Source organism: Cariama cristata, unplaced genomic scaffold (assembly GCF_000690535.1).
Source record: "Cariama cristata isolate BGI_N322 unplaced genomic scaffold, ASM69053v1 scaffold35347, whole genome shotgun sequence".
Classification (NCBI taxonomy): Eukaryota; Metazoa; Chordata; class Aves; order Cariamiformes; family Cariamidae; genus Cariama; species Cariama cristata.
This window is the reverse complement of record NW_009627781.1, coordinates 25,388-35,698: the sequence shown is the minus strand read 5'-3', so window position 1 is coordinate 35,698 and position 10,311 is coordinate 25,388. Positions and strand designations below refer to the sequence as shown.

The 10,311-nt window shown below is 54.8% G+C and overlaps 1 protein-coding gene across 1 annotated transcript in view; it reads right to left on the bottom strand.

Moving 5' to 3' along the window:
• Positions 1-638: 638 nt before the first annotated feature.
• ARRDC1 (arrestin domain containing 1) overlaps positions 639-10,311 on the bottom strand; it is a gene marked incomplete at its 5' end in the record, with an annotated part of 18,049 nt that continues 8,376 nt past the window's right edge. Inside the window, 6 exons of the mRNA XM_009704555.1 lie at positions 639-1,398; positions 2,363-2,777; positions 2,961-3,137; positions 3,518-3,700; positions 4,198-4,352; positions 4,910-4,960. Coding sequence (XP_009702857.1) covers positions 1,334-1,398; positions 2,363-2,777; positions 2,961-3,137; positions 3,518-3,700; positions 4,198-4,352; positions 4,910-4,960 — 1,046 coding nt within the window. The remainder of the gene's footprint in view (positions 1,399-2,362; positions 2,778-2,960; positions 3,138-3,517; positions 3,701-4,197; positions 4,353-4,909; positions 4,961-10,311) is intronic.

The following is a 10,311-nucleotide window of genomic DNA, read 5'->3' as shown; positions in this document are numbered from 1 at the left end:
CGCAAAAGAAAAATGTTGGTTTACATCCACCAGCTTCTTCCCCCAACCTGCCAGGTCCAGCGGAGGCTGCAAATGAGGCGCAGCAGTTTGTGTTCCCCACTCCCTCATTTTCACACCCTGCTGTGGCTCAAGAGGTGGCCCAGGAGACAAGCGGTAAACCAGTAGGAGTCCCCAGGCCAAGCACCCTCGCACGCCAGCTTGGCAGCGTTGACCACTCCTGCGAGAGACGCCGGGCTGAGCCTCGAGGGAGGGTCGTCCCAGAGGGAAGGGCTTCCACAGACAGGGTCCTCGGGCAGACTCAGAGGTAGCATCGGACACACTTTTGTAACTTGATTGTCATGGAATTCTGGCCTGCCGAAGGCAGCGGCAGCTGGGATGGAGAGGGCACCCTGCAGGAGTGGGAGATGGGACACGGGGGATCTGGTCCCCCCGCCTGGAGACTGACTACTGCTGTTCATCCTGGGCGCTGGGGTCTAGCAGCGAGCAAGGATGGACTGTCTCCTCCAGGGCTTTTCAGAGAATAAGTCACCCTTGCTGAAGAAGGCCAGAAGTTGGCTGGTGGGCACCCCGCAGTAACATCAGGCTCTCCCTCCACAGCTCACCAAGGCCTCTTGGGTTATGAGCAAGTGCCCCAGCAAGCTCCCTGGTGCCAGAGCCTGCTCCTCTCTCACCGCACGCAGGCAGCGGTGCAGCCCACTGCGAGAGGACCAAAGGCTGCCGGTCACTCCCCCCACAACACAGGTATAGCGAGGGCTTGTGCTTTTGGCTTTTTAAGAGTCCCTGACCTTCCGAACCTGCTTACTCCAAGAAACCTCCTGTTTCTGCTACCTTTAGGACTTAGAGGACAAGGAGGAAGGGCTGTCAAAACCATTTCTGGAGAGCACATGGCCCCTTAAAGAGAAGGGAAAGTCCACAGAGCCCAGCCCTCACCTACAGTGGAGACATGCCAAGTCAGGAGCATTTCAGATAAGGCATCGCAGGTGCTTTGATAGTAAAGCAGTTAGTGTTGACTACAGTACTTTAAACACAGGCTGCTGCAGAGGGCATCCCTGGGGCAAAACCAGTCCTCCAGCACTTGGTACAGCAGAAGGAGATGGTTCAGGTTCCCAGACCCCTCCTACACACACACTCAGACTGCTCTGGCTGCCCTTTTTGGATCCCCCCCCTCCCTTCTCCCTAGAAAAAGAGTTAAAAAGCCCAGGCTGGGATGTGCCATTTACCAAGCAGCCAGAGAGATAAAAAGACGCCTTGTGCTGTACCAGACTTTGCAGTAGGCAGGTGAACCGCGGTGCCCGGGGGTGGGCAGCGCCAGCGGGATTGGAAGCAGGGGAGGCTAGTTGCCGTTGCTGATGCTGGAGTTGGCACTGCTGCAGCTCTGCTCGTAGGATGGAGGTGCCTCTGCGGGGGAAAGAAAGAATAAGAGCAGTTATGGTAGGTGTTTGGGAGGTTCCCTTCACCCCAGTCTATGTAACTCAGTGCAGAGTAAAGCAAAATGCGAACACGTACTGTGCCATGCATGCAGGCACTCTCTCTTCAGGACCCTACAACCTGCCCTGCTGAAATGCACGGGGTTTGCGTGTGCACACGCAGAATTTGAGCCAGCCAGTTCCATCCCTGTCCTGATGACTACAGGGGTTAAAATCAGCACCTCAAAGTCCTGTTCTGTTCCTCCCCTTCTTTCACAAGCATCCTCACGAACTCCAGCACCCCCAGATCACAGGTGCTTCATGTGCTCCAAGCCAGGGCTGAAGTGATACATTGAGTGCCTCGTTACCCCCGTGTTAATGGGACGGGTTTATTTGGGTAGGACTGTGCCAACAGTCTGTGCTAACAGACACCCCTGGTCCCTGCCACCCCAGCCACTGGGACAAGCACGGCTCCAGGAATCCAGCACACTGGGATTTCCCCAAGCTTTTCTACCCTGGCCAGTCTCTCAGCTCCCACCCCCACAGCTTGTGTCTTCAGACCAGCTGCAGGCCCACTCCAAGTCAGACAGAAGATTTCAGTTACATCATTTTCCTGGCTCTGCTCCCACCAGCCTCACCACAAGCCAAGAAGTTTTTCTATCAGTGGGAGGCTGAAAGCTCATTTAAGAACAGGGAGATCCTCTCATGACAAGCCCAGGGCAGGCATGGGTGTAGACGTGGGAACGGACAGACAGCTTTTACAGCTGTAAGAGGGGACGCCTCCGGAGGCTAAAGCAGGCAGAGAGATCTCATGATCCCCTCTGACATCAGACCCCGGGGAGGACGACATCTCTATATTCCCACCCAGTTCGCAGCTAGCAAAGAGACTTTTGCGGTAGGAGACTTTTCTGACCACACCGCCCAGCCCATTCAGATCTCAGGAGCGGGCTGCTCACCATATGGGTAGCCCCACGTGCTGTACTCCGGAGGCAAAATGAGCGAGCTGGCTGTGGGAACGGGCACCACGTTCCCCTCAGCGTAGTAAGGGACAGTGGCTCCCGTCGACAGGCAGAGCGTGGGATGGTTTGGGGAGCCCGTCTGCTCCGAGTCCACCCTTATCTCCTGGAAGCTCAGTCCTGGGGCGTAGCTAAATGGCTGCTGCTGCTGGGAATGGCTTTTGGTGGGGATTGAGACATTGTCCATTGGGTGATAACCGCTGGCAGCCTCCTCTTCCTCCGGGGGGGCACTGGGTACCACTGCAGATGGTATGTGCTGGATGGACCGGGAGGGGCTCAGAGGCACCCTGTTCACAGCAATGTTACCAATATAAATGGGGAGAGTGACTGAAACCTCTGGTGACTTCAGGGAAACCTGGAAGAGAAGGAAAAACAGTGGCATCCTCTTCATTATACCTTGCACTGGGAAGGTTTACCTGATGCGAGGGCCACCTGCACCACACAGCTACAGAGTTCAGCGACTGAGCTCAACCCAGAAGGGAGCACAGAAGTTGCAGCAGAGCCCACTGGAGCTCCCCAGGAGCGCTGATGTACTCACTTGGATGTAGTAGTCGATATGTATGAGGCTACAGCCCTGCAGAATGGACTGGGGCAGTGCCGGAACAAGGATCTGCTCCTTCCATTCTGCATGTTTCCAGGCTTTCACTCCTGACCCTTCCACCTCTGCAATGGTCCTCAGGTCATAAATCCAGCGCTTGGACTTATAAGCCACTTTCTGTACAGACAGGAGAAAATACAGCTAGCAGAAAGATTGCAGATGGTCTTCTGTCTCCCACAAATGTAAGTCAGGACACAAAACCACCCAAACTGCTTTGTCAAATAAGCATGAGCACAAACCCAAAGTGCATATTACAGAGCAGAAATACTCATCATTGTATGATAGACTGAGTTGGTATAAGCAGGACAAGTTCTACCACCTCTTTCCCCAGGAAGGCAGAGAGAAACCGAGTTAGCCAGGGCTCTGGACTCTTTGCTGCCATCTCCCAGCCACACGCAGCAGAGATGCACGCTGGTGAGAAATGCCCCAGTTTCACAGAGGCCTCAGGGGAGTGGTGCACCACCACAAGCCAAAGAAACATCCTTTTGGATGCTTACCTGGAGCAGACTGGCTACCACAGCCCCGGTGTCCCGGCCCGATTTGTTCTCTATGTCCGTGCGGAGCTGGATTGCTTGCCCCACGATGTACCCTTTCAGATCCGAGGTGGCGGTCAAGACAACATTGCCACTTTTCACAAGCTTGTAGTTGAACTTCTTGGTGATTGACATAGTGTTGGGCTGCTGCAGGACAGTAAAGAGACAGAGATGTTGGCTCGAGAGAGTCAGAAAGCCTCCAGGAAGACACTCAGAGATTCAAAACAAGCAAGCAGAAATATCTGGTCTCAGAGGACACACAGAACCAGCGACACAGCACTGCCCCAGACAACAGGTCTCACTTCTCCATCCCCCCAGTTTTGTTGTCCTATTAGTCGCTCTTCCCTCCAAAGCAAGTTCCCCAGGTCTCTACAACCATCTGGTGCTATTGGCCAACACCTCTCTCCGCCTGCTGAAAATTCACCTAAATCTTTCAAAGCAACATGCAGAAGAGCCAAAAATCACTTGGAGCAGGGACTGATGGCAAGGCAGGACAGACCAGGAGTCCTTGTCCTGCTCTTGCACAGTCAGGGCATGCAGTCAGAGAGCTGTCCAACCACACAATTATTCCCCAGACAGCACACAGGACAAGGACAAGCACTGAAACCTTGGCACTTCCCAGCCACGCTCCTCCTTGTTCTTACCTCGATGTCAGGGATGTCATTTAAGTTGAGAGGGCAGAGAACGTAGAAGATCTTGTTGCACTTGTAGTCCTTGGAGAAGCGCGGTGTGTCTATCACAGCTTTCACCTGATGGAGGACCTTGCCAAAAGGGCCTTCAAATGATGTAGGAGCAGAGGCTGGAGTCGAGAGAGAAAGAAAAGGATCGTAAGGTTGAGCCAAGCCAAGCGTTTCTGAACTGGAAGTACAGTCCCTTTAAACAGCTCTCCTCTTCAGCTGAGGAGTTCTGCGAGTACAGATCACATGGGGATTCCTCACAAAAAGACCTGGGGCAGGACACTTAGGTCACTTGGAGACCTTGCTGCAACCTCTTTACAGAAGGGATCCTCTGCAACCACAGGTGCCAGAGCAGAGATCCTCCCTCTGAGCACACTCTGGGCAGGACGGCTGGCTAGCCACAGGCTGGGACCCCTGCCCACACCCAGAGAGCTCACAGGGTCACGCTCAGAGAGGCATCAGCGACAGCTCAGACCCAGCTTTGCACCAGCGCAGAAGGTGCCTGCTCGTCTGAGCTCCTCTGCTGTCTGTGGCTCACCTTACCCTCCCTCCAGCATCTCCAGGCCAAGCTGCCAGCCTGCCTCTGCCATCCAGCCCAAGTCCTGCTCAGCACAGCTCAAGAGGCTCCAAAAGCCAAGGCTTACAGGGAAGTGCTTTCAGCCATTTATCTGCATCATACCTGGTAACAGGAACTGAAAGGGAAAGTTGTGCTCTCCAGCTGTCAGGACCCCTGTGGGAAACAAGAATAAAAGGTAAGTGGGACAGCCCGTTGCCTTGGAATGATTTTCTGGAGAGTACGATCTTCTGGAGTGAGAAGCCACGACCTGGGGAGCAACACCCAACCTGTTCAGCTGCCTACAGCCCACTGGGCAGCTCCAGATCCAACACACAGTGCTCGAGTCAATAGCAGCACCTGCTGCCACCCCCCTCTCCTGGGGACAGGAGATGTCTCCATTCCCAATGACAGGTTCTACGTTAAGACACCCTGGAAATAAGGTAGTTTGGGGCAGGGTTTAAGGGATCCCAGTGCCACAGCAAGTGGTTAGCCCCAGACTACTGACACAGGGCAAGGAGAAAGATGCTGTGTGTTTATCTTTCCTCAAGTAGGCTACAGCCCGTCAGGGGGAAGGCAAGAAAGCACAGGCACTGTCTGAGGGCGGTGAGGAGGTCTGGTGGGCTTCAAGCCGCTATAGCTTTAGCCACACACCAAGCTCCATGCAGACTGCACAGCGTTCAGGAGCTCGAACCAGATGGCCATCTCCCAGGCCTAAATCCACCCCCAGTCCCAAGAGGGGACCTGCAATACCTCAGCCTGGCTGCTTAGACAGCAGGAGCCGAGGAAAAGATTTCCACAACATTAAAACCTCAACACTGGTTTTCTTCAACCGTATCCCACTCTGCAACAGCAGCCTTGAGGGCACAGATCAGAGCGAAGAGTCAGCGCACGGCTAAAACAACAGCTACAGACTCAGACTCCTCAACCCCATCCACCCTCCAGCACTCCCATCCAGATTCCGGATTCTCCACCATGGCAGTGTGATGGTTGAACTGTTGAACTGGACCCGCAGTGTGATCCCGTAACATCAGGCAGCTCCCAAAGTTGCCTTCAGTAAGAAAAGCACTAAGGATTATCTGTATTTGTTAAATACATGTAAACACCAGAGGTTTTGTTTTTAAAGTGGCAGTGCTAAGAGGAGACATGGATACTTATTAAATCAAGCTGTGTTTATTCTGCTTTGTAGGATCGTTGCTGGAGGTACCAAGACTAGATTTGGCTAGCTCTTTTGTTGATGCAAGACAGAGGAGACAGCTTGCCTGTTAGCAACATTGGCTCCGCAGAGCTGACAGTAATAAAGTCCTACCGTCAGGGGATTAAGTGGATTATGTGAACGAGGAGGTGGGGAAGAGAGAAGGATAAATCCCCCCCGCCCTGACACTGTGATCCAGGTAGGAGGCAGGGGAGGTGGCGTTTGACTTGGTGCATCCTTCAGCGTTACGAAAAGCTGCACCTCTGCCCCTCCGCTCGCCCAGCCACCCCACGGGGACTTAAGGACACCCCAGTTAGCGTGCATCCCGCCGGCAGTGCAAAGGCAGGCAGAATAAATAATAGGACAAGCATCCCATCACGTATCGCTACGAAGGCAAGTCAGGAGAAAACTAAGAGATGTCTATTTATACACTTTGTCCTTACAGAGAGGAGCAAGATCCGCTTGCTCCCATCACCCCACCCAGAACACCTCCCCGAGTGATTTCCCTCCCCATCCCGCAAACCACACCGAATCACGCAGGCTAACAGGCAACACCCGGGCTTGTCACCAGGTGGAGGCACAAAGCCAGTCCCTGCGCCGGCACAGCGGCGTGGGCCGCTTCTCCCACTGCCTTCGTGGGAAGTCCCGCTGGTCAAAGGCAGTAGCTTGAGATGCAGCAGGTGCCTTTGCTTGTTGGTTACGGGGTAAAGCCTGGCTAATATGAATGACTCACCTAACCCAGCGCTTGTTTGCTGCTCCAAGGGATTCCGCCTTTTATTGGGCACTGTTTGACATTGATCTTGTACCCGTTATCCTTACTTTTGTAAAGAGAATCGATAAACTGGAATACATCAACTCTCCTGTGCAGCTTCTGCATTGCAGTAAGGGGCCTTGCTCCATCCGAAAGGGAGAGGGAGCAAGCCCTGTTACTGCAATGCAGAAGGAAGGGAGATGGGAGTCCCAGAGGGTACTGGCCACTGAGTTTCCAGCAAGACCTGGAGACTTTCCAGCTGTCTGACCCGCAGAGCCCCAGATGAACACGCAGGCAGCGATTCCAAGTCTCCTGCCAGGAGCCTGAAACTTCACAGCCTTTCCAGGACCCTTAGGAAGAGCTCACAGACTCCAAAAAGTGAAAGTTCCTCTTCTGCATTACAGGCAGCATGATCCAACAAGTCATTTTGGTCAAGCTCCTGCCCAGCTCATGTGCACCAACACAAAGCTGGGCTGGAAGTGAACCTGCGAGCACTTCATGTTCACAGTTTCTAACCCCCTGCAGGAAACCAGGGGTCCTGAAGGTTGCTCCCAACAGCAGCATCGAGCAAGGCAATACGGTCTCCCAGCAACACGCATCCCAGCATCGCTCGCATAGGATGTGGTTCGGCTGTTGGAGCCACCGTAACTTGGTGGCACTGATGCAGTTTCCACCCAGGTAGCTCAGCCTCCGAGTGAAGTCACCAGATGAGAACTGCCCACAGGTCAGCATAGACCACCCCGAGAGCTCAGACCAGCCCAAGCACCCAGAGACCTGCTGGCTCACAGCACACCCCGACTTGCTGCGAAGGGAGCAGCCTGCAAATCCCTCCTGCAGCTCCTGCCTGCGACGACCTGCCCACGAGGGCTGGAAAAGGCTGCTCCTGCTCTTCACGGCCAATGATGAGTTCCAAGACCAGCTACCCCCGACTGAAGTCATGCCCCATCGCAGCTCACGCAGACTGAGGGCATCGCAGCGGTGCAAGGCTCGCCGCCACGAGAGCCCAGACCTCAGCCCTGCACCGAACAGGGAGCCAGGGAAGCGCAGCGAGCTCTGTTCTCCACTCCATTAAGCAGAGAGATGCTGCAGGCAATTAGCAATAGCTCTTGTTTTCAGACCTGCTCCTTCCAGCCCACGCTTTCCTTCCCCCAAAGAGAGAAGCATCTTTGTGCCACCCCTGAGATCCTCCACATACAGGGAATTTTCCAGCAGGCTGGACCAAGCACCCTGGTTCTACCCAGAGGTACAGGTACCACCGCATGCAGCTTCATTTTCTAGCCCAGCTAACGAACAGCCCACAGAGCCCCAATTTCCAGCTGAACGCCTGCATTTCTTGCCCTTATTGCAAGCACTGAAGCTGTTTGGGCAGGTCGCTGGTGGAGGGGCTATGACAGGCAGCAGCACCCTCAGCCTCACATCTGGCTGGGGACCCCCAGTCCCGGCTGCAGGCACCCTCGGCAGCCCAGAGTGAGCATTTCGAGAAGCCTGCTGGCACGGAAAGGAGAAGCGGTGTTGGAATTCAGTGCCAGAGCTATTTCAGAGACAAGGGTTAATAAAAATAAGATGAAGAAAACCAGATGATCCTGACCAAGACAGGAAACTCCCGTGAAAGCACGGGCACGATCCAGCGTGCCTGGCAGAGTGTCAGGCAGCAGAGACCGCAGCAAGCTTGGGTCCTGCCTGCCTCCTGTTGCGGGCAGGAGGAGAGGCAGATATTTAGCAGTAACCCCACAGCGAGTTGCTTCCCGGACTCCTGCTTGCCTCTCCTGGCAGAAGCTCCTCCAGCACAGACACAGCGGAGGCTCCGTGTCCAGGTTGCCTGGGATTACAAAGCCATTTCGGTCTTTTGCCAGGTGTCTGGTGCCTTTGGCAGGTAGAAAGTCGGCGAGTCCTGAGCAGAGTCCCCCCTTACAGTAAGAAGGGACGTGGCAACTACTTTTAAACTCTCCAGCTGGCAGCTCTGCTTCTAGAGGCTGAGCTTCTATTTCCAAATGCTGACTAGTCTTGCTATAATGGGGAAAATCTGCAATTTCCCTTGTCCCAGCCACCCCATGAGCGTGGGCAGGGCACACTCTGACCTTGTGCCAACACCCAGGCACCTCTTGCGTGGAAAACAGCAGCAAAAGCCACCTCGGCTCCCTGCGAGGGACACTTGCAGCGCTCACCCGTCCCGTGCAGCCACCGCGATGGCAGGACAGGACAACGTGTGCCCCGGTAGCCACGCGTGTGCCTTGGACAGACCCCCAGATCACGGCAGGGGAGATGCAGCACCATGCACAGCAAACAGCTCTTCCGCCTGCCCAGCTACATCTGCTTTGTAACTCCAGCATCCGAGCAGCAAGTGGGATATAAAGCCGATGGGAAGCCACTCATTGCCCCTGTCCCTCGAGCCCCGAGAGCTCCCAGTAAGGATCAAGGACATTTAATCTGCTAATTTCACTTGCAAGTTGACTTTGCAACAGAGACAGTTGTTGGCAGGAGGCAGAGGTGAGATGGTTTCCCCTGATGGCCACCCCCACATGCAGACCCCTGGGAGGACCAGCCCTTTCTGAAAGCTCCTTTCTGAGCTGCTCCTGAACCAGAAGCCTTGCCACACCAAGCAGCAGACTGGGCACAGGTGAGAGCAGGTCAGCAGGAGCTCAGCATCACCCGAGGGGTCTCCGACAGCCCCCCACAGCAGGCTGCAATGCTCCTGAGCAGCTTGCAAATGCACTGCGAGGGGAAAGGGCTGTGCAAGCCACCGCAGCCGTTGAGCCATTACCTCCCCATTCCCAGAAGCCTGAACAAAGGCCACAGTGTGTTCAGCTGCAAAAAAGCTTTTCCTGAAGTTTACGTGCAGCTAAAAATACCTTGAGAAAGTCATTAGGCAGCAGAGGCAGTTGGATTAGCAGGGCTCTGCTGTGGGGCCATACCTGCAGCAGCCTTTCCTCCAGATAGGAGCCGAGCCAGCAGAGATGAGCCACCCCCACACGGCCTTTGGAAACATCCTCCCTAAAAATTCCTGGAGAGAAAGGAGCTGCTGCCCCAGACAGCCTGGAAAAAATTCAGACAGCAAAAGCAGCAACAACACACTGACAGTGCAGAAGAGCCATCTTACAGTGCAAAGCAGAGAGTGACTTTGGAGATTTCCCCGAATGCAGTGGAGATGTGTCTGGAAGCAAAGGGACTGTCCCGTTCACGGCTCAGCTGCTCCCCTCTGCTCCACACTGGGATGGGGGCAGTTGTTCACTTGTACCAGCGGATACATCCTGGGAAAACTCATCATGTGCATCAAGGATCTGCATCAAGGAAACACCTTGATCCAGAGGGCTGATGCCAAGTCCTCTGCCGGGTCCCCGGGAGGTAACCTGCCCATGCAGCCAGACCTAGGTGGGGCTCCCCTGCATGATCAGAGCCTGCAAAGCATCGCCAGCGATGGGGAGCGCAGCCCCCGCCCCAGCCCTCCAGGACACAACAGACCTCGGTGCTGCACCACTGTCCCACAGCCCCCAGGACATCCGTGGTCACACTGACATGCAGTGGAGGGACAGAAATTCATGGGTTTTCACCAGGGTTGTATGGGCTTCCCATGCAAAGTTCGAG